At 51.2% G+C, this 20,726-nt stretch overlaps 9 protein-coding genes across 9 annotated transcripts; 3 read left to right on the top strand and 6 right to left on the bottom strand.

Moving 5' to 3' along the window:
* Positions 1–747: 747 nt before the first annotated feature.
* ASPBRDRAFT_492131 (uncharacterized protein) lies at positions 748–1,332 on the bottom strand. The gene has a single exon (XM_067626277.1). The coding sequence runs from the start codon at positions 1,241–1,243 to the stop codon at positions 899–901; it is 345 nt and encodes a 114-aa protein (XP_067480361.1). The 5' UTR covers positions 1,244–1,332; the 3' UTR covers positions 748–898.
* An 89-nt stretch (positions 1,333–1,421) lies between these two features.
* On the top strand, positions 1,422–2,105 carry ASPBRDRAFT_194076 (uncharacterized protein; the record flags this gene model as incomplete). Its single annotated transcript, XM_067620709.1, has 1 exon — positions 1,422–2,105. The coding sequence occupies one exon, from the start codon at positions 1,422–1,424 to the stop codon at positions 2,103–2,105; it is 684 nt and encodes a 227-aa protein (XP_067480360.1).
* Positions 2,106–2,254: 149 nt separating this feature from the next.
* Positions 2,255–3,098, bottom strand: ASPBRDRAFT_492139 (uncharacterized protein). The gene is made up of 2 exons (XM_067626278.1): positions 2,766–3,098; positions 2,255–2,696 (listed from the first exon to the last, which is right to left on the bottom strand). The coding sequence occupies exon 2, from the start codon at positions 2,657–2,659 to the stop codon at positions 2,417–2,419; it is 243 nt and encodes an 80-aa protein (XP_067480359.1). The 5' UTR covers positions 2,660–2,696; positions 2,766–3,098; the 3' UTR covers positions 2,255–2,416.
* A 230-nt stretch (positions 3,099–3,328) lies between these two features.
* Positions 3,329–7,744, bottom strand: ASPBRDRAFT_173442 (5-oxoprolinase). The gene is made up of 2 exons (XM_067619748.1): positions 5,113–7,744; positions 3,329–5,063 (listed from the first exon to the last, which is right to left on the bottom strand). The coding sequence occupies exons 1-2, from the start codon at positions 7,627–7,629 to the stop codon at positions 3,741–3,743; spliced, it is 3,840 nt and encodes a 1,279-aa protein (XP_067480358.1). The 5' UTR covers positions 7,630–7,744; the 3' UTR covers positions 3,329–3,740.
* A 463-nt stretch (positions 7,745–8,207) lies between these two features.
* ASPBRDRAFT_40733 (transcription factor domain-containing protein) lies at positions 8,208–11,288 on the bottom strand. Its single transcript, XM_067624421.1, has 10 exons — positions 10,737–11,288; positions 10,555–10,683; positions 10,449–10,492; positions 10,252–10,395; positions 9,690–10,198; positions 9,516–9,640; positions 9,393–9,468; positions 9,259–9,343; positions 8,836–9,207; positions 8,208–8,777 (listed from the first exon to the last, which is right to left on the bottom strand). Exons 1-10 carry the CDS (start codon positions 10,814–10,816, stop codon positions 8,317–8,319), a joined length of 2,025 nt encoding a protein of 674 aa, XP_067480357.1. The 5' UTR covers positions 10,817–11,288; the 3' UTR covers positions 8,208–8,316.
* Positions 11,289–11,348: 60 nt separating this feature from the next.
* Positions 11,349–13,638, top strand: ASPBRDRAFT_40730 (putative cytochrome P450 monooxygenase). The gene is made up of 3 exons (XM_067624420.1): positions 11,349–11,959; positions 12,005–13,006; positions 13,060–13,638. The coding sequence occupies exons 1-3, from the start codon at positions 11,690–11,692 to the stop codon at positions 13,159–13,161; spliced, it is 1,374 nt and encodes a 457-aa protein (XP_067480356.1). The 5' UTR covers positions 11,349–11,689; the 3' UTR covers positions 13,162–13,638.
* On the bottom strand, positions 13,567–15,712 carry ASPBRDRAFT_63912 (putative MFS maltose transporter; the record flags this gene model as incomplete). The annotated part of the gene is made up of 5 exons (XM_067628438.1): positions 15,222–15,712; positions 14,894–15,151; positions 14,587–14,835; positions 14,216–14,522; positions 13,567–14,147 (listed from the first exon to the last, which is right to left on the bottom strand). The coding sequence occupies exons 1-5, from the start codon at positions 15,429–15,431 to the stop codon at positions 13,567–13,569; spliced, it is 1,605 nt and encodes a 534-aa protein (XP_067480355.1). The 5' UTR covers positions 15,432–15,712.
* Positions 15,713–18,475: 2,763 nt separating this feature from the next.
* Positions 18,476–19,885, top strand: ASPBRDRAFT_88698 (uncharacterized protein; the record flags this gene model as incomplete). The annotated part of the gene is made up of 1 exon (XM_067629518.1): positions 18,476–19,885. A coding segment is annotated over one exon (1,410 nt), but the record flags the coding sequence as incomplete, so codon positions are not given.
* A 332-nt stretch (positions 19,886–20,217) lies between these two features.
* ASPBRDRAFT_491707 (uncharacterized protein) lies at positions 20,218–20,704 on the bottom strand. The gene has a single exon (XM_067626266.1). It carries the CDS (start codon positions 20,675–20,677, stop codon positions 20,273–20,275), a length of 405 nt encoding a protein of 134 aa, XP_067480353.1. The 5' UTR covers positions 20,678–20,704; the 3' UTR covers positions 20,218–20,272.
* Between the last annotated feature and the right edge of the window lie 22 nt (positions 20,705–20,726).

The raw sequence follows: 20,726 nt of genomic DNA, 5'->3' as shown, positions 1-20,726 counted from the left end.
CACCGTCACAAGTACTAGTTGAATCGGTCCTTCAAAAAAGAAATGCTATCGCTATCTGGATTAAATCATCACCGGAAGATGAGGACCTGAGAGATCGACGCCGAAAATAATCGCTACTGAGGCCATTGATGGTTGCATTTGTCACCTGTAATTCTCAGCTTGTAGCCTACATAATATGGGTTCATCCGCATATAAGATCCCTGCGGCGCAGTTTAAGTTGCGCCACGTAATGACCTCGTACCACGGTCGTGGTCTTCAATATTACATGTGTAATTAGTGTTGTTTTCCCAATGCCTATCTTGACAGTCGAGAATGGATGGCCCTCCCAGAGTGGAGGGTCCCCGCACCGGTCACCTTCCTTCTTCTAATGAGGATCCCTGCGCCCTCCCGTTGTCTCATCTGTAGGTGATAAGCACTAGAGCCGTAGTTGCATAAGAAGACTGGTGCGACCAGGAGGCTTGCAGTCAATGAAGCGAGGACCCTGGTCAAGGGGTCCGCGGTCTACCTTCCCGCAGTCTTTGATTACTTGCGGTCTTCCTTGCAATTACCTAACTAATCATAGTGTCCGACAAGGGTGCTTGATGCCACTCGGCTGAACCTTCCTTTGTTACAATTTCCCGCAGGCATATAAAATCTGTCTAATCGAGAAGTAAAACCCATACTCACAAAGCACCATCATACCCTAATCTCGAGCTACCTCGAGGGTTGAATAACTCGGTGATACGTAGTGCCCACAGCTTCCACCGAATAAGCCTCAGTGATCAGATCATTATCAGAGGATTCGGCCATTTGGAAGCGGCGAGGCGGCCTGGCTGGGGATAGCAGAGGGTATGTGCGGGTGGTACGATACAGGGTTTACGATTCAGCCTCATGTCTCTGTCTGGACACCGATATCGCACTATACTGCGCGATTTTTCTTAATATCATGACCCTCTCGAGGATTCAGACCCTGGATATAGGTTCTGGACTCCGATCCCCGTTTCCGTCGTTTATTGGACTGTCGCTTCGCCCGGTGTATTTCCGAAATTCTTGACGTGGAGTTGGTGTTGCTATAGCCTCGCCCTAGAAGGCAGATGTAACATTGGAGCCGGACATCAGAGACATCCACGATGGGTCTGCCCAATCTGATCAGCTTCTCGCAGGCCAATGTTGGACGTCTGTGGAGAACGACAATCAGGAAACCGAAACCGCTCCTCAGCAGCCTGGGAAACATGGGTACAGAAGCATTGCTCATGCGCTTCATGCACAGGTATTTGAACAGCGCCGATGCCAGTGAAAACTTCTGTCAAATTCAATGATCATTAAACTCCTGTGACTCCTCCTGCACATTGAACTCTCCGATATCCCTTGCAAATCCACGCTACAGGGCTTTACCAAGTGTCGAGACAGACAACATCCACCTACCTCCAAAGCAACCGACAATGCATTTGGCAACCCTGGCCTGTTTCTGCATCTCTGCCGCCAGTGCTGTGAAGCACTATGGCATTATCCCCTCCGAGGACGCGCACAACCTGATCGAGGAGCACGCTAAGAAACTCCTGGACAATGACCTGAGGCTTGTTTCTGTCTTTACGACAGATTACCATCATACCCATGATGGCTCCGACTTTCTCTCGTCAGAGATGGGGATCTTCAATAAGACCGTCTTCGATATTTTTGTCTCTCCGACCGACAATTCCAGCGCAAGTGCCCTTGAAGTCAGGGATAATGTGAATGGTAAATGCCAGGGTCACGGTCAGATTGAAGATCATTTGAGCGACTTCCAGATCAAGATGATCTGCGGCGCCATCAGTCAGGCTGCAGGTAGTGGCGTGAGCGCCATCATTGAGGTCATTGAGAGCAACCTTTGCACTGAAGCGGGGACAGGTCATCCCGTACCCTCCTGCAAGACCATTGTTGGGTTCATCAAGAATACGAGTGCGGGATTTACTGGCCTGGAGATCAACAATTATTGCCCTGATTTCATGAGTCTTTTTGTGAAGTGCAAGGGTTCCGACGCGGAGGGCTATGCAGAGAACAAGGAGATTGTGATGACTGCATTTAACAGTCAAAAGGATTACAACTGTGACAAGGCTGGGGTGAAATGTATTGAGACCAGTGTGTAAAGGAAGGCTTTGTGATCTGCATGCCAGATGTGTTACTTGTGTTGTTATTAGCCTGGCTACGGTGTCCTTTGGTCCTCGAAGTACCTCGTATCCGACGGTTGTACATACACTCATTTGTGTCCCGCAGAGATTCCGAACCTTGTGTTTTCAAATGTAACATACTAGGTCTATATAGTACATATAAAGCAGAGAGGCAATTGGAGAGGAGGGAGGGGGGGGTGACACCCAGATACTGTGGCAATTCATTTCTCGCCACGGTACTATCGTGAGTACCGTGACACTTTCAAAACTCCATATTTATGTATATGTATCTACATAGCCTTAACCCTCTCATGCAAGAAATGAAACATCGTATAAAACGAGATGAAAATCCCATAATGAAGCCAAGAACGAGGATCTGCCTCCGGAAGAAAGATAGCCTCCAAAGTATTGACAACCACAGTAGTCACCGACATAACAGCCACTGTCTCGAAAAACCGTTTCGTCTTGTTGACCGGGGGCCGCGGATGAGGCCTGGAAAGGTCCTTGTTTTCTGGTGTCATATTGCAATTCATTTATATATAACAATGCCGCGCCGGTTCATGTGCTGTCCTGTCGATGGGATGTTAACAAACTGGGTTTGTTCAGAGTGAACTTGCTGTACAAGGGGATACTACTGACCTCGAGATGATTATACCAATTAGTAGACTCCAAAGGTGGTCGAGAGTGTTGAGAAGGATTGTCTCCCGGGAAAGAGAGGATGGGGCTGTAGAGAAGGAGCAACAGTCCCTCTGCGGAGATCGGACGACTCTTTAATTATATATGGGTCCGACCTCGACCGAGGTGGCCCCTAAGCATAGTGGTGGAGGCTCTCCACCTTCCAGGACGCAGGTGCCTGACTTGGGCCCACGCTAAATTCTCACCAGACCCGCGCTGGCCGCTTTTAGAGGTCAGGTAATCTTAACTCAGCCTTGCAGGTTACTCGAGCATCAGGATAGATACCCTCAAAAAAAAAAAAAAAACTTAAGAAATCTAGGAGATAAGACGAACTCTCAAATAAATCATCAAGCGATAATTTATCCTAGTATCAGGATAGACCAAAGGATGGAAAAAGATGTATATCAATATCACATGATACAACACAGCAAAATAGAGGAAAGAAAAATCAAATTTTCGGAAGAAGTCGGCAGAAGTTCACATGGTCCCAAGATTATAGGACAATTTATTACAACCATCCTCATATACTCCGTAGTGCACCTTTCATTCTCTCTATCACATCCCGAGCTCCTCACCAGCAGACACAAACTTTCCGGGTACCTGAATAGTTTGAGACATGCATATGTTGCGATCCAACCCTTCGGACTAGGAAAGCGGTAACAATCGGCCTCCTCACATCTTAGTCCTAGTAGGACCACCTGTCTGGTACTTCTGAATATTTTGAGTGATTAATTCCCACTTTACAAGACAGAGCTTGGGCTGAATACAGGGTATTAGATCTTGTTGGTGGTCTTACCTCTCGGTTCTGATGTGTTGGGTCTGTAGTTAGCATTTGCTTAGTGAGATGACTGGTGTCGATATCGTTTATTCTTCAATGATAACATAACATAGCTTGATACCCATACATGCTCATATAAACATCGTGAAACATCAAACACATCATGCAGATACAGCTCCCCAGCCACCTCCACCAGCAGTATTGATTACAATGCGATCGTGCGTCTTCATAGACACCGTGTTCTTTCCTCCAATGTTGACCACACGCTCCACGCCCGTATCCACGTCCTTTGTGACCCAAAGGTTCATTCCGGGCTGCGCGTCCTCGCCACCCTCGAGTCCGTACGGGCGGTATACACGCCGCTCAGAAAGGATGGAGACTTCCATCGGCGACAGGAACTCGATATCTCTAACCACACCGTCACCACCAGGATTCTTTCCCTTGCCACCGGAACCCTCTCGAAGGGTGAACTGCCGAAGAAGTGTGGGGTAACGCTTCTCCAAAATCTCCGGGTCGGTGATACGCGTGTTGGTCATGTGCACGTGGATACCGGACTCTCCGCTCCAAGTTGGGCCGGCACCGCTGCCGCCGGCGATGGTCTCGTAGTAGCCGAAACCCGGGATGGTTTCGCCGGTTTCAGGGTCACGCTTGGAGTTTGTGCCAAAGGTCAGGTTGTTGCAGCATCCCTGGGAAGCGGCACAGGCACGGAAGGCTTTGAGGACAACGTCGGTGATACGCTGGGAGGTCACGACGTTTCCACCAACGACAGCGGCAGACTTCGTGGGTGACAGGATACTAGGCGAGGGGACCTGGATGTCGATAGGAGCCAGGCATCCCTGGTTCAGGGGCATGTCTGCGTTGATCATGCAGCGCAGGCAGTAGATGATGGCCGAATGGGTGATAGCGATCGGTGCGTTCCACCCTCCATATACCTCGGGACCAGTACCATCAAAGTCGAACACAGCGGAACCATCCGAGCCATTGATGGTTACCTTCAGCTTGATGGGAGTACCGTCGTCCATGTAATCGACAGCCTCCAATGGTTGGCCGCCGAACTTCTTGTGAAGATCCTTGAGCAGGTTGCGGACGGCTGTCTCGGCTGTGGCTTGGATGGCATACATATACTTCTGGACCGTCTCGACACCGTACTCCGCAAACAACGCTTGGATGAGCGAGATACCGCGGGTGTTGGCGGCAATTTGTGCTTTCAAGTCGGACAGGTTATCGCTGACGCATCTAGCTCCGGAGCAGCCTTCGTACTGGGCCGGCTTGTGAACCAACAGCTCCATCATGCGCTCCTCGTCAAAGACGCCGTTGCTGACGATCTTGTCTCCTTCGATAGCAGCACCCTCCTGCCAGAGCTCAGTGGACTTGGGCGGCATCGATCCTGGAAGAATGCCGCCAATGTCCGCGTGGTGGCCACGGGAAGCCACGTAGAACATGATCTCGGTACCACCTGGTCGGTCAAACACAGGTGTAATGACCTGCTGCTGTTAGCTGTGTAGCCAATTGGTTAGCAGGCGATAGACTTACAGTGATATCAGGCAAGTGTGTACCACCGCTGCTAGGGTGGTTTGCTACTAATACATCCCCGTCATGCAGGTTACCGAGCCATTTCTGGTGTTGGTAGCGGACCGCAAATTGCATGGAGCCAAGATGCACCGGAACGTGCGGCGCGTTGGCAACAAGACCTCCATCGGGAGAGAAGAGAGCACAGGAGAAGTCAAGACGCTCCTTGATGTTAGTGGATACGGAGGTTTTCTGGAGGGTGCGGCCCATCTGCTCGGCGATAGACATGAACCGATGGCCGAAGATACTGAGCCGGATGGGGTCAATGCCTGAGGCCCCACCCTCAACGGCATTACCATTGGGGAGCTCCTCGAGGTCGATGACGATGCAGGTCTCCAGGATACTAGCGACAGCATTGGGAGCCACCACGACGGTTTGTGTCTCGTCAATGATGACGGCAGGGCCATGCACACGGGAATTCTTCTCAAGCTTGTTTAAGAGATAGACAGGGGTATCGATCCGCTCAGCGTGACCGTCAAAGTACGCCTTGGAGATGTCGTCCGGGCTTCCACTGACATCCTTAAGGGTAGCCTCCCTCAGCTGCACAAGGGGGCTCTTCTCCGTCCGAACCTTTGAGCAGGCAATTGTGCGGACACGAATATCATCCACTAGAACTGATCTGTCCGAGTTGAAGCCGAACTCTCTGCGGTGTCTAGCACGGAATTGCTCGAGGAAGTCGGAGCTATCTTCGGGCTTCAAGATCATCAGGCTAGTATCCGAACCCTCGTAGCGCAGGTTTAGATACAACTCGTGGCGAACTTGGTCGGCTGAGAAGCCTTGCTCCTGCATGTCTTCAGTGGACGCCTGGATCATATCGTCGAAGCGCTTGTCCAGAGTTGACTGGGAAGTCGAGTACTCAGTGGAGACCGGCTCCTGCGATTCCTTGACCACCTCAGCCAGCGCCAAACCGTACGCCGAAAGGACAGATGAAAACTTGTGAATGATAACGCGGGAAATTCCCAAGGACGCCGCAACGGTGCAAGCATGTTGACCACCAGCACCGCCAAAACATGCCAGGTGGTGAGATGCAGTTTCGAATCCACGAGCTTCTGTCAAGTTGCGAATGGGACGAGCCATCGACTCATCCGCAACCTTCAGGAAGCCTAGTGCCACCTCCTCTGCTGTGAACTCTGATTGGCCCTTTTCTTTCCTCTCGGTGTTGATCTTCTGCGTCAGCTCGTTAAAGAGCTTGGTCGTAACCTCAATGTCAAGAGGCTGGTCTTCATTAGGTCCAAAGATATGAGGGAAGTATTCAGGCAGCAGTCGGCCCAGGAACAGGTTGGCATCAGTAACGGTCAGAGGACCGCCTTTGCGGTAGCAAGCAGGACCCGGATGAGCTGACGCCGACTCAGGACCGACGTAGAACAGACCGTTACGCCACGAGAGGATGGAACCACCGCCGGCAGCGACGGTGTTGATATCGAGTTGAGGGGACTGAATGAGGACACCGGCCACCTTGGAACCGAAGACGTGCTCGAGGTGACCGTCAAAGCGAGACACGTCCGTGGAGGTACCACCCATATCGAAGCCGATCACCGGAGTCTTCTCCTTCGGGTCCCAACTCGTCGCAGCAAAGCCGACCACACCGGCGGCAGGACCAGACAAGATCGCTTTCAGCCCGCTGAATCTACGAAAGTCAACCAGCCCACCGTCAGACTGCATAAACTCGAATCGGCACTCGTGCTGCTTCTCGAGCCCGCCCTCGAAGCTGTCCGAAATGGAGTCGATGTACGTTTTGATGACCGGCGTGAGATAGGCATCTGCGGCGGCAGACATGCCTCGGGGGACCACCTTGATCATGGGCTGAAGCTTAGATGACAAGGTGACAGAGAAGCCCATGCTTTCCGCCAGCTCTCCGATTAGGCGCTCGTGCTCAGGGTAGGCAAAGGAGTGGACCAGAGCAACTGAAAGGGACTGGTAACCCTTCTCCTTCAACTGTTGTAATACTGGGCGCACCTCCTCAATGTCCAGCTCTTGTACCACCCGGAACTGTTCACCCGTTGTCCCCTCCACGATGCGAGCATTCTGAAAACAATCCTTATCGGCGAGGGGATGGCATGGTACGACACGCTCATTGATTTCCACCACTTGCTCCGGCAAGACTCCCGGTCTTGCCATGGAGAGATCGAAGATGTTCGGTCGTGATTGGTCGCCAATCTTCAGCAGGTCACGGAAGCCTTTTGTGGTGAGGAGCACGGACCGCGCACCCTTGCGCTCCAACAGGGCATTTGTAGCGACTGTGGTTCCCATGCGCAAGCTACCAATGCGATCGAGTTTCAACGGCTGGCCCCGCGGGTGTGGCTCGCCGGTGACGAGCTCAAGAATCTGGCGAATTCCCTCCGTCGGAGCATCTTGGTAGTGACCGGGGTCGACGGAAAGTAGTTTCAGGATGATGTCGGGGCGGCCCGGGACCACGGCGTGCACGTCAGTGAACGTACCACCGCGATCAATGGAGATGGTGATCTTGTTTGACCCGGTCATGTTGGAGGAGAGGATGGAGAGAGATGGGGAAGAGGGGAGAGAGGATGAGGGAGGACAAGAAAGAAGGGGAAAGGGGTATCAATGGCTGTTTTCGACGACAGCATGGATGGAGAGGGGCATTCCCCAGGTTAAAATAAGTTGGAGGATGCGATAAGCCATTCCGCTGTCGTCACCGGACCTCCCACTATGCCCGCAATCGTTCATTGGTGGTAGGTCACGTGTCGGCCCGATGTCACCCTGGATCGGGGCAGCCGGACCGATCATGCCGAATGCGATAACGGATGCTGATAACATTCCAGATAACATTAAGCCTGGGGAGAGACTGTCTGAGAAGTAATCCAGCGAGAATTGGACATACACCCAAATTCACGGTGGAAGTTCAGACTCATGCTGAGGGGATCATGTTACTGCTGGCGAAATTAATGTACTTCTTATTATTGCTACTAGTAGTTCTTCTCATTAGTTGTGGGAGTCAAGATATATTTTCATTCATGAACCCTCTCACCTAGTACATACTACTAGTAAGGAAGTCCTACTACTAGTACTAGGAGTACTGGTACTAGTAAAGTGATTTCACAAACGAGTTACAACGCTGACTCAACTAGAGTAGTACGACGATCACGAACAAGCGCCGGATAATGTTCAATAAGCTTAATGTGTTCTGTAACATTCATGAAAGAGCTATGTTCATTTCTTCAAAGTATTCTCAATCCAATCAGTATCCATATCGATGTCAATCTGGCCTAGAACCTCCTCCCACAGTCCGGGATCGTCGTTGACATCAAAGTTAAACGAGATCTCCTGCATCGAGGGTAGATCTTGCTGCGGGGTCCATGAAGCATTCCCGGTCGGGTGATCGACTGCATTCTGCGACGGCGTCGGCTGCTGCGTGCTACTGGGTGTAACCGGCACCCCCGCAGCGTCTCCTTGCTTTGAGCTCTTCGGACCAATAGAAGACCGTAGTTCAAGGAGGAGAGAGTGCCGAGCAGCCAGGTTGGTGTTGCCGCGGTCAGCCATGCTGCGAAGCAAATTCATAGATACTTCCATCGCTCGTGCATTAGGAGTGTTGTATGGGAATGCAGCGTTGACCATCACGAGTAAAAGTGCTGCAGAGAAGATGTATTCTCCGTCAAGATAGCCGTACGTAGCTATACCCTTATTAAGAAAAGTACTCCAGATTAACATTTAAGCGAATGATAGACATACCGACTAGGTTGTGCTTCGCTGCTGCATCCATTATAAGGGTGGTCGCTCGAGCGGCTGCTACACAGCTTTCAATCACCGCGACCGTGTTCTGCGATAGGCCTTCTTTCCAGTCCACGGTTGCAGAGCCCCCATCTTCAGCATCGAGTCGGCGTTGGATCACATAGAAGACTAGAGGCCGTGCGGTCATGTTGACACAGGAATAGAAGTGTAAGAATATCGAAACCGACTCCCGGTTGATGTGAGTACCCAGTGTGGAGAAGTCGATACGGAGACGATCGGGTACACGCCGCAGCCAGTCTGAAAGCTCATCCGTGATACTTTGAACAGATACTAGCAGATTGGAGCCAGATCTTGGCTTCTTGCGATAGATCTCTTCGCAACATGTCAGCAAAGCCCTTGGAAGAAACATGGGTGGCCACAAACCTTCGCCTATCCTACCCAGAATCCGAGACAATTGTGTATAGTAGGTGAGGACGACCGATGGCCAGGGGACCACCTCAGTTGCACTCTACTTCGACATTAGAAATCTCGTGGTGATGGGATATCTGGCTACTTACAGTAGGCTGTGGCCATGTTGTCCCAATATCCTCATCATGGATCGTTATCGGATTACCTGATTTGACCGAAAGGACTCTGTTACACATTAGCAAGCGCTAAAGCAAGAGGGGCGTGGAACTAACCGATCTAGACTATACACGGACCACCAAGCTCGCCGACGACGATTCCGATCTTCTTCGTTGACATCTGGATCGAGGACCTCTTGATGGAGGCCCAGTGAAATGGCCATCCGCAGAGCCAGACCAATCTATAGGCCGTCATTAGCGATCGAAGTGACCACATAGACTGAGACTTACGTAAAGAAACGCGGCGTCTCGACGATTGAGGTTCTGCATATAATACGCAACATAGCAAAGGACCTCCACGAAGAAGATAGAGCCTTCCTCGTGAATGTCAGGTAAAAAGCGCAGGGCATGTTTAAAATACTTGAACCCCGGAGGCCCGTCATCCCCGGACCACTGGTTCACCGAATACATCAGGCCAAAGGCTATGACCAACAACACCTGGCAGTAGACCAGACACGACTCTCGGCTGAGTGCGTCGGGGGGCTGGCTGTAGACGATATGCAGACGCTCTTCGAAATCATGGGGCTGAATCAGGGAAAATATGGTTCCAATGTAGACATATTGTACCCAGTAGAGTCGTTTCGCGTACTCGAATGGAGGCAGCTGGGGTAGAACCCGAGGAGCTGAGCGACGTAGGGATAGAGGGTCATCGTACAATGGCCGCATGTCCAATGCTAGATTGGCCGATGAAGGGTTCAGGCGTTTCGCGAGATGGGTGGTAGAAGAAGCCCCGACATAGTCTGTCTACGGATCAGTCCACCACGCAGGCACCGAGACCTCAAGAGAAACTCACGATGCTCCCCAGATCGGTTCAAGAAGAGATGGCCTGTCTCGTTGTACCACCAGTCATCTCGCTCGAGAGGCACCTCAACATTGTTGTAGGGACTGCTCTGGACGGAAGCAGCGGCGTTGGGGAGAGACAAAGGGCGACCTTCATCTGCACCAATCAATCAATAAGACAATGTGCGATCAATAAAGACGGGTGATTACCTCGACGACTGCCCTGTGCCTGGGCGCGAAGTTGACGAAAGTAGCTAAACAATGTCGGTCACCTGTTCAGGCATCCATTACGTGCCTCTCAGGCCTCCAGGCTTACCTTTCGGGAATTGAGACGCGCTTCTCAGCTTCCGAATAGACACAACGATGGCCCACCTCCGCGCATGCAGCACATGGATAAGGTGGGTTGCCAGCACACCGGGTCTTTCTGTTGCGGCATCGATTGCACCTACAGAAGAATGTTAGCTGACTAGTTTAGTCCCTAGCATATTGCTGACGCACGCGACCATCGACCGTCTCGCATTGGGCTGGTGCTCTGCAGCTCGCGACTGCAGCCCGCTTCGTCCCTTTCTCTGAGCCATGGCAGACCGCACTGCTATTGATAGATCCCAATCACCATGTCGCACACTGATTGCAGGGGCCGATTGCGGATGCTGCCTACGGCTGGGGATGCCGATCAACGTCCACAGTATAGCGGGGATGGAAGGGACAGACACGTGGGTTGGATCTCGCCAGGTTGGAGAAAGAGTGGATGAGATACACACCGATCCAACAAGTTAACAACAGATGGGAGCTCGAACTCCACTCGACTACTGTACGGAGTAGGTTTGCGGTGATGGACTGTAGCAGTTGGCGCCCGACCAGAATACCGCTCAATTCCCGTGCGACCGGCCTCGCCACATTCAAGCGTGAGCTGGGATTAAGGCAGGCTACGGTGCAGGCGAGCACTAATCACAGTATCTCAACAGGTTGCTATCTTCATCCAATCCTACGACTTCTTGATAGACACTGATGACTGTGCTGTGATCAGACGACTTATCTGCTGTTACATGGCCCACCCCACATTGTTGTGGTGTTGCATCCCCAAATGCTGGCCGCAGAGTGGCTGCACCTCGGCCCGACCGACAACGGACCCCCTGAGGGGCATCAATTCTTATCACGTAATTATCTGGTGCCATTATTCACAATATTCCCACCAAGGCACCGGCGGTTTAAAGTTCCAGCATGAGCCCACTCGCGTGCGGGTGCCTGGGGACCTTCTAGACGTGCCGCACGTTTAAGAGCCATGACTTCACTGCCGGTCCTCCGATTCATTTTCTCGACTCGGGATATCGCGGCTGCGAGAAATGGGCGACGATGATGTGTTTATCCCGACCAAGTGTCATCAGTCGATATAACCAAAACCGCGTCGCGTCCACTGTATCGGACAATGAACCAGCATTTCAGCTTCCGCCATGGGAGTAGGCGCCGTTGCAGTTCTACTGCTTGCCCTGCTGACATTCTTTGGCGCCCTCCGCAATTATAGCCGACTACGTGCCATCCCTGGTCCTTCGGTCGCTGGGTGGTCGGATTTTTGGCGCATCTGTGTTCGCAATAAATCGCACTACGGTCGCCGTCTGTCAAGTCTTCACCGACAATATGGCGCAGTGGTGCGGTTGGGACCGAGCTGTCTCAGTGTCGCAGATGGGACGATTGTAGATCTTCTAGATGGGGTCGATGAGGGGGTACGTGTTCAGCTGATTTCCTATGATGTTTGCTAATAATCGCAGTCACCAGAACTCCGATACAGAAGCCATACGAGCGGCTCGAATATCAGCTTGGAAAATATTCAGACAACGCATGCTACCTGGGAACGCTCTCAAGGAATACCCGAGTACGAAGGTGTACTCGACCCATCCACCAAACAACTCATCAAGGCGATACGAAGATACCGTGTTTTGGATATAACCTCGTCCCTGCGGATCTTTGCCACGACGTTTATAAATCAGCTTACCGCGGGTGGTTTGTTGCAGGAGAGTCATGGCAATAATCAAATGGGAAGGGGCAGCCGGTGGTTGAGTATATTCTCGACGGTTGAATATATGCTCATCCGAAGCCCGGTGACGGCACTGAAGAGAGATCGCGGACGTCGACTAGCAACGTGTGCGACTTTGCCAGTGGCTGCGCCTACTGTTTCTGCCGAAGAGAATGGTGCAGTTAGCTCAACTGGCACTTTACATGTCCAACAACGACAGTGCGATGGAGGGCAAATGAGGCCATCTCCTACTGGACTGCGTGGAGCCGACGGCGTTGCCAGTACATTCGTATCATTATTCTACTTCCTATTGAAGCACCAGGAGTTCCTTGATCGACTCAGGTTCGAGATAGACACTGCGTTTGGTGTTGGATCGCTGTCAGACATACCCCGATGGAGAGAACTGAACAGGTTATCCTACCTTGACGCCGTACTGAAAGAGACGATGCGGCTGTCAGTGAACTTTGAAGAGGAGATCAAAGCATCAGTAGATGGTGTTTCTGTTGCAGGGTATCCAGTTCCCAAGGGCACGACCCTAACATGGAACTCCCATGTTCTGCACTTCGACAGTGAGACGTTTGGGAATGATGTTAATGAATTCCGACCTGAGCGATGGCTTCTGGCAGATGCGCAACAGCGAAGCCGGATGGAGCAGGGGCTGATCTCGTTCAACCGCTGTGTGCGCGAGCAGCCAGAAGCCCAGGTGGTTTGGTTGGAACTGAAGAAGGTTGTCGTATTGATTCTAATGAAGTTCAATGTGAGTTACTCGCCAAAAAGCTGCACGCTCATTACTGACTGGAATGGCAATAGACGCAGCTTCTTCACGCCGCAGAGCCTAGCATTGATAATGAAGACAAGTTTACTCCACCTTCTCTTATGGTTGGATTCACCCCAAGAGTTCCTGGGTTTTGAGGATACAGCTGGCTAAAGCACATTCCTTTCTTATTTTCAAACCTGTTCTCACCATTTTCACCATTTTCACCATTCCTGCCATCTACTTTGTCAGTTAAGATACCCAGATAAAGCAATTGATACCTTGATCATCCACAAATTCACTGCCTATAGAGCGACATTCCACTGCATGATCGTATAGCAAGTTACTACAAATGAAAGACCATGCAAGCATGCTACGCTACCAGCACCCTACAAGCAATGTCAAACTACTACCAGCAATCTCAACATCCCCACTGAAGAACAGATAACCCGAATAACTGTTGAATTCACCACTATACTACCCATCCCCAAATTATCCCTAACCCACCACCCCTCCCTCCACCCACACCACTCCATTTCCCCCCCAAACCACCCACCAACTAACTATTCATTCTCATCGACCCCAATCTCCGTCGTCTTAAACTTCCTCGCCGACACCTTCCTCCTAAACAAAATATCCGCCTCCCGATACGACCGATGCTTCAACTCAGGCAAACCAAAGTACGCACCCACCCAAACCACCACAGCCGTACACCCCCAAACATACCCACACTTCCCGGCCAAATTCCACCCGGTGGTATTCAACATCCTCGACGAGAGATAAATCATCGGGATTTCCGTAATATAGTACGCGGAGCGTCCCACCGCTGTACTCAGCGCACGGAGCCGCACGGACGACGTCTCGGAGATGATGGTGTATGAGATGGGACCCTGTGCGCCGGCATAGACGACGGAAATAATCACGCCGAGACAGGCTTGTGCGTAGTTGGTCTTGTGGTTCTGGGGTACCGAGGCGATGATGCCTAGGATGAAGAGGAAGGTGATGTTGGTGGCGGTGCCGTAGAGGAAGACCGTCCGGCGGCGGAATTTCGAGGTCAGGATCCACGAGACGGCGTTGGCGACGAATTGGAGACAGGTTAGGATGAGGTTCAGTTGGAAGGATTTGTCGGGGGAGATGCCGGCCTCTATATATCCATAGACAGTCAGAGAGGGTTTATGAGAAGTTAAGGATGTGGAGGGAGGGGTAACTCACGCTCAAAGAAGTATGTAGCCTGGTTGGCAATCAAGTTACCCGCGAAATTCTGCGACGCGTAGATAAGACAAGTGATGATGGTTCGACGGCGATCAGTGCCCTTCCACAGGTCGAGAAGGGTCGGGTTCCCGCCGGTTTCTTCTTCGATCTTGACGGTCCGTTCAATCATGGCGAGGGATTTCAGCGCCTGGTCTTCGCTTTTGGCGCCGAGACGCTTGATCGAGCGGAGGGCTTCTTCTTTGCGGCCCCGGCGGATAAGCCACCAGGGGGATTCGGGGGCGAAGAAGAGGAGGATCATTAGGGGGGTCTATACCATTGAACAAATTTGTTAGTGGTGGTTGAGTGAAGGGTATTGGAGGGGAGGGATATACCGGGAAAATCCACTGCAGGGCAAGTGGTGCGCGCCATTCCCACTCGGTGTTGAGACTGTTGTAGCCATAGGTGGCAGCAGCAACGATGATAGAACCAATGGACCAACTCATCTGCAGAGTCGCTGTGACTGCAGCTCGCAGGGGCAGAGGGACGACTTCACTGGCGTAGGCTGGGGAGTTGGCGATGAAGAAACCCCATGGGACACCTTCTAGGGCTTGTCCGACCACGAGGAGGGTGAGGGAGTTGGCCTACACATCAAGCCGTTAGGTGAGATGGCATTGACATCCATGTAATCAGGTGACTCACGAAGAACGAAATGAAAATGGTAGCGTTCATGAGAAGCAAACCCAGCAACGTCGTCCAGCGATATCCGATCTTGTTGGTAATGGGACCGGCCAGATACACACCGATAAAGGCACCGCACTGACCCGACTGGAACAGCGCACTCTGCCATTTGGTCGGGATGGCCCAGGTATCCGGACCGGTCTGGACGCCGAACACTCTAGAGAAATGGTCAAGGGCGACGAAGTTGGTGTTGAGGAACATGTCGAATGATTCCATGACCTAAGAGTCATTAGTATATCAGCATTGCGATCACTCTGAGTGATTGAATGTAGACAGATTGACTACTCACAATGGTAAAGCACATGAGGAACGCCCAGAAACAAGCCCAAGGGTACTGCTTCGCAGCCTCCCACACCCCCATTTGATGCTCATAATTCTCACCATCAAAGGCTTCATGCATCAAATCGGGATTGTCCAACACCTCAGACTGGTGGATGTCCACCTTTTCGCTCTGAGGCTTTTCATCCCGCTGGTCGGCCACGTCGGTTTCTGCCGCCATCTTGGTCGGATTTCAGGGCTCTACCACCGTATCACTTGAGAATGAGCTACGGGGAGGGAAAGGGAAAAGGAAGTCTCAAGAGAGGGGAAGGGAAAAGCGACGGCTAAAAGGGCGGGATCAATCTCTTAAATTGATTTGACTTGACTTAACTTGACTTGATTAGACTAGTTACCCATGCTGCTTGCAGTGTGTGTGACCTGTGGGAGTGCCACCCGGCGTTTTCCCCCTTTCCACCAGCGTCCACCAGTGCCAGAAAATAAGCAGCAGGAGCAAGGAGCAAGTGAAATGCAGGCGATTGCAAAAATACGAGCTAAATAAACTCAAATTGAGACAAGTCGAGGTCACTAACGTGGTTGCGACATGTGGTTGTTTTCTTGCTTTCTCCACAGAATTACCCCATTGGCTTGGGCAGAGAGGGCTCATCGTCCAGGTCAACTTTTTTGCGGGGGAAAATGCCAAATTGGAGATTTGCGGGGCCCCAGATGACTCCTGAGATTCCCGCATGGACCGCAATCTGGGCTTTCTCGCTTGGTGGTTGGCGGAATATCTCACGCCACAGCGCTTTGGGATTGGTTGTGTTGGGTTTAGCTAGGGGCTAGGTTACAAGCCTTTTTTTGGTGTCAGTGAATCCTGGCAATAAGAGGTCACTTTCGATTGCAGTTAGTTCCGGGGAAGAGATTAACCACGCGACACGTGCGGTGTAGGATCATCCATTGCTTCTGACTTTGAGTAGTGACATGAAGGAGCAAGACTTCGTGATTGTTGAATGGTAATATTCATGACTAGAATGTAGTAGAGTGCTGTGAGGCTAAGAATATACCAAGCCCTGCCAAGTCGCCATTAAGCCCCTGCCGTTTTCTGGGCTTTTCTGCCGCACCCTCGGCTGGGTGCAGCGAAAACCAATTCCAGTTCCAGTGATGATTCATTCAACTACTACCTGGTCAAGCCACGGGTGGTACATTATCAAGCTTTGATTTACGCGTGACTGGTAGGGTTGCCACTAGCTCTAGTCAGATGGTCACATTTATTGGTTGCATCAGTAAGCTCATTCTCCGTGGATAAGCCAGCCGCGGCTGTCTGGATTGGTTACAGCGCCACCGTCTGTTCCTGTACATCTTGGGCTTTGTCCACATGGTATTCCACTCACCAACAAGCTCATTACCTGTAGATTATTGATTGTCTGTTACTTATACAAGAAGACAAGATGATGTGCCATCACTTCTCCCTCATTGTCTGAAGGGAATCAGACCACGCAGCACATGTCCCGGGAATTCTTGATTGAAGCAGTATCTAACCGAGGGCTGCCCAGACCCGGCTAGAAGCGCCTCATTAGGCAAGGATGAAGTCTTTCCGCCGTTTCGGACTAGTCGATGATATACGATCCAGCCACCTGCGGACTAGCGCAGACACAAGAGGCCTTAGAGATCACCATCAACCGTAAATACTACAGGAAAGCTATGGCCTGCTCATGTGAATTTAACCGAACCTTTTAACAGCCCGACGTTGGGGCCGCCTTACTGACAGCTCAACGGGAGCTTGCCCCAGCTCCACGTGCGTGGGCGTGAGGCTTATGAAGCTTTCCAAGCTACTGTACGTTCTGCTTATCCCCTCCCCTTTGCTACGCCACCATGTGATGTTCCTCTCCGTAGTCGAGGAATTAATAAGAAATGAACTTCCTTGTTCTTCGTATACCCCTGTCGCGTATGGCACACAATTAATAGCAATCAGACCATCAGCGCTTTTACCAAGTGATACAGATAGAGTTCGGCTAATATTCCAAGAGAAACATCCATACCTCCGCATCCTGCGCATTCTGTTATAAGCCTGGAGGCATTTAACCTTTCATCTGGTCCAATCAGAAGCGAATACTCTCTTCTTTACACGAGCGCTAACATTAAAGATGGCCCTGCTGGCTCTGCTGCTTTGGTCCCATAGGGCTAAACTAGTTGATGGTCTCATGTGGTTTCTTCTCGTTGAACCATAACGAACGATCAATTCAACTTATCCAGATTCATTCTATTTCACCTGATCGGGCCCGCTATGTAACATGCTGGCTATGCGGGCGCTTCACGTCTGCAGCGGGATTATGGCTCTGAGCGCCCTCGGATCCCTCGAACACATGATTAACGCTACTGCAGATATAGAATAGGTCTCGCTGTAGCTACTAAGTTCATCCAGACAGCAAAACACATACTATAGAAATATAAGCATGTGTGACTAGGATGGACGACTGTGAAGCCTCTCAAGGCGAAGACAGTGAATAGGACACGTGACGAGAGTTCCTCATTTCTGACACTCATGCGATCGGCTCATTGACATCTAAGATTTCCAGTCTCCATGAACCGTGATTGATATAGAACAAGCCGATTGTCATCGAGACAGTGACATGATGTTGTTTGGATAGGGGTGTCACTACTCTCCCTCTTTGATCATTACTGGCAAGGGAACATCTTTAATCCGCCAGTCTGGCAACCACAATTTTCATTGATAACGTAATTCACTTCAGAATCCTCTTGCTTTGCACCAGAGTACTACAGATTATGCAGCTTATGATTAGATTGAATCGGGCACACAGGCAGGCGGGCAACCCGTCGAATGACTTTGTAAAACAGAATATCGGGGTGGGGGGATCTAATCACACTAAGCCCGAATTAGGCATAACAAGGGCGTCGAATCCACACGGGCGCCATCTTGTCTCGGCAGCTCTTTATCTGCCTCAATAGGGCGACTGCACTGTCAAGGTGAAATTCATACCTTGGAGGCTCAACATGGCATACAACGGAAGCGGGGGGTATGGCTTCGAAGATGATGATTTCTTTCCGGAAGGAGGCACCGAAACAGAAGTGGATTGGCAGAACCTGTTCGGGGCTTGTGCAACTCAGGCAGACTCGACTTATATTGACTGCGATCCGATATTCACTCAATCCATAATGTCACTTCCTACGAACTCGGAAGATGCAATCCCACATCAAATTGGCTCATCCAAGTCGTCGTCAACATTCGAGCCATCTCACAGCCCCAAACGTGGTAGCAAGTCCTCGTGCTTACCCAGTCATGCAGTCAACATCTTAGCCCAATGGCTGGAGAGTCACTCCGAGCACCCCTATCCGACAAAAGACGAAAAGTCCGCTTTGGCTGAAGAAACTGGCCTTGCTGTGACGCAGGTATCCACTTGGTTTGCAAATGCGCGAAGACGATATAAACGTGGCAGCTTTGGCAACAGGCTCTCTGAACCGGAACCCATCAGGACCTCGCTCGAAGTCCCGCTGACCTCACGCGAAACATGGCCGTTCATGAGTCCACTGGATCGCTGGGAGAATTCGCCTCCAGAAATCGAGCCAGCTCCATTGGAAGCGATCATAAATGCGGTCGCTAGAAGTGAACACAACAGCCTGGGTGACGGAAGGTTCGTCAATGGCGAATGTATATCGGCACTCGGCGATGATAACCAATCCATCGCGTTATCAAATCGATCTCGATCTGCCTTTTCTAGTAGCTCAAATTCATCAGTCCACAGCTATAGCTCCAGCATTTCCGGGGCTTCTTTCGGTTGCTTCTATCTAGAGGAGCCACGGCGACGCCGACGTCGACGCCGGCGAAACGCGATCAAGTCTACAGCAACACACAAAAGACCCTTTCAATGCACGTTCTGCACCGACACGTTCCGCACGAAACACGACTGGACTCGACATGAGAAAACACTACATCTGTCACTGGAGAGTTTCACTTGTGCTCCTTTCGGCCGTGTCTATACCAGCCCAACCGATGGGATTGACCATTGTGTCTTTTGCGATGAACCCACCCCAACAGAGTCTCATACCGAAGGACATCGATTCACGTCGTGCCAACTGAAACCGTCGAGCTTTCGAACTTTCTATCGCAAGGACCACCTTATTCAACATCTACGGTCACTGCATGGGGTGACACAAGCGGGACCGGTGATTGATACATGGAAATCACAAGTAGACCACATAAATTCCCGCTGCGGTTTCTGTGGAGACAGGTTCACCCTCTGGTCTGAAAGGAATAATCACATTGCACAGCATTTCCGCGATGGGGCTCTGATGAAGGATTGGCAAGGTTGTCGGGGCCTTGATCCGGTTGTAGCTCTGGCTGTTGAAAATGCGATGCCGCCTTATCTGATTGGGATTGAGTCAACAGGCATGAATCCCTTCAGCGCTTCCCGGAAAACAGGTAAAGGGGGTGCTTTGAACTGTGCTGCCGAGGAAACATCTTGCAATCTTGCAAGGGAACAGAACCCGACTCCGTTCGAGCATCTCACAGCCTGTTTGACAAAATATGTACAGCAGATGATCACCACTGGACAGATTGTTACGGATGACATGCTGCAAAAAGAGGCACGTCGGCTTGTGTACGGTGATGATGACCCGTGGAACCAGACGCCAGCGGACAATGCGCAGTGGCTTAGACTGTTCAAGGAAGGCGTGGGACTAGAGGGCTCGGGTGATGAAATTGAGCCTTCAGACGGTATCGCAAATTGGGGTTGCAATGAGTATAACTTCTGTCTCCCATGGTCTGCAGAGCCTTGGGCACCAACCGGGTCATACCTTGGTGGTGACCCTTCAGACCTAAACAGCACGTTCATGGCTTGGGCATGGCAAAGCCCAGAATGTCTCGCGGAATTCCGACGGAACATGCAGGCGCTTTCGGATGGCCAGTTCAAAGACGCCGATGATATTGGTTGTAACTTACAGCCCAATCACCTATAAGCCTGTGCCTTTACTGTCAATGAAAGTCATGGGTCACGTTTCGTATGTAATATCTGATGATCATGGGATAACCTCTAATCTAGAAATTTATTTCTGCCCTGTACCCAGCGCTTAATCACCCCGCCCAGCGAAGCCATTTCTTTCCATCCACGAATCATCCCCAAACGTAGTCAGATAGTTTCTGAGACTGTCCGGAAATATCAGAACAATAGTCCTCTCCTCTACATTATCCTCCGGATGCATACGCAGATAACCAAGTAATCCCGCAAACGCCGCTCCCGACGAGCCACCACAAAGTATTCCCTCCTCTCGGACCAGTCTCCCCTGGCTTGTTCGGCCATCTGTCTGGCAATGCGGTCTTTTGACGGATCCGCTGGCGTTGAAGTATTCCAGCTTCGCACATATCTTCGCTTTGATGTTGACTGACGCAGGAAGGCGGTTGAGGCGGACGAGAGGCGTGGATCCGATGTGTTCGGCTACGGAGTCGCTGAGTAGTTCGCTTAGATATGGGGCCATTTTGCTGTAGAAATAGTAGGGGCTGGGAGGGTAGTAGATCATAAGTGAA

This window comes from Aspergillus brasiliensis, assembly GCF_001889945.1.
Source record: "Aspergillus brasiliensis CBS 101740 unplaced genomic scaffold ASPBRscaffold_4, whole genome shotgun sequence".
NCBI lineage: Eukaryota > Fungi > Ascomycota > Eurotiomycetes > Eurotiales > Aspergillaceae > Aspergillus > Aspergillus brasiliensis.
This window is presented reverse-complemented; position numbering and strand designations above follow the sequence as displayed.

Coding starts and splice junctions, on each gene's coding strand:
- ASPBRDRAFT_40733 (XM_067624421.1), bottom strand. CDS start 10,816: ATGGCTCAGAGAAAGGGACGAAGCGGGCTGCAGTCGCGAGCTGCAGAG. Junction 10,396..10,448: donor GGCACAGGGCAGTCGTCGAG/GTAATCACCCGT, acceptor TGATTGGTGCAG/ATGAAGGTCGCCCTTTGTCT. Junction 9,641..9,689: donor GAGACGCCGCGTTTCTTTAC/GTAAGTCTCAGT, acceptor GACGGCCTATAG/ATTGGTCTGGCTCTGCGGAT.
- ASPBRDRAFT_492139 (XM_067626278.1), bottom strand. CDS start 2,659: ATGAATTGCAATATGACACCAGAAAACAAGGACCTTTCCAGGCCTCAT.
- ASPBRDRAFT_491707 (XM_067626266.1), bottom strand. CDS start 20,677: ATGGCCCCATATCTAAGCGAACTACTCAGCGACTCCGTAGCCGAACAC.
- ASPBRDRAFT_173442 (XM_067619748.1), bottom strand. CDS start 7,629: ATGACCGGGTCAAACAAGATCACCATCTCCATTGATCGCGGTGGTACG. Junction 5,064..5,112: donor CACACTTGCCTGATATCACT/GTAAGTCTATCG, acceptor TAACAGCAGCAG/GTCATTACACCTGTGTTTGA.
- ASPBRDRAFT_492131 (XM_067626277.1), bottom strand. CDS start 1,243: ATGAAGCGCATGAGCAATGCTTCTGTACCCATGTTTCCCAGGCTGCTG.
- ASPBRDRAFT_40730 (XM_067624420.1), top strand. CDS start 11,690: ATGGGAGTAGGCGCCGTTGCAGTTCTACTGCTTGCCCTGCTGACATTC. Junction 11,960..12,004: donor TAGATGGGGTCGATGAGGGG/GTACGTGTTCAG, acceptor TAATAATCGCAG/TCACCAGAACTCCGATACAG. Junction 13,007..13,059: donor TGATTCTAATGAAGTTCAAT/GTGAGTTACTCG, acceptor GAATGGCAATAG/ACGCAGCTTCTTCACGCCGC.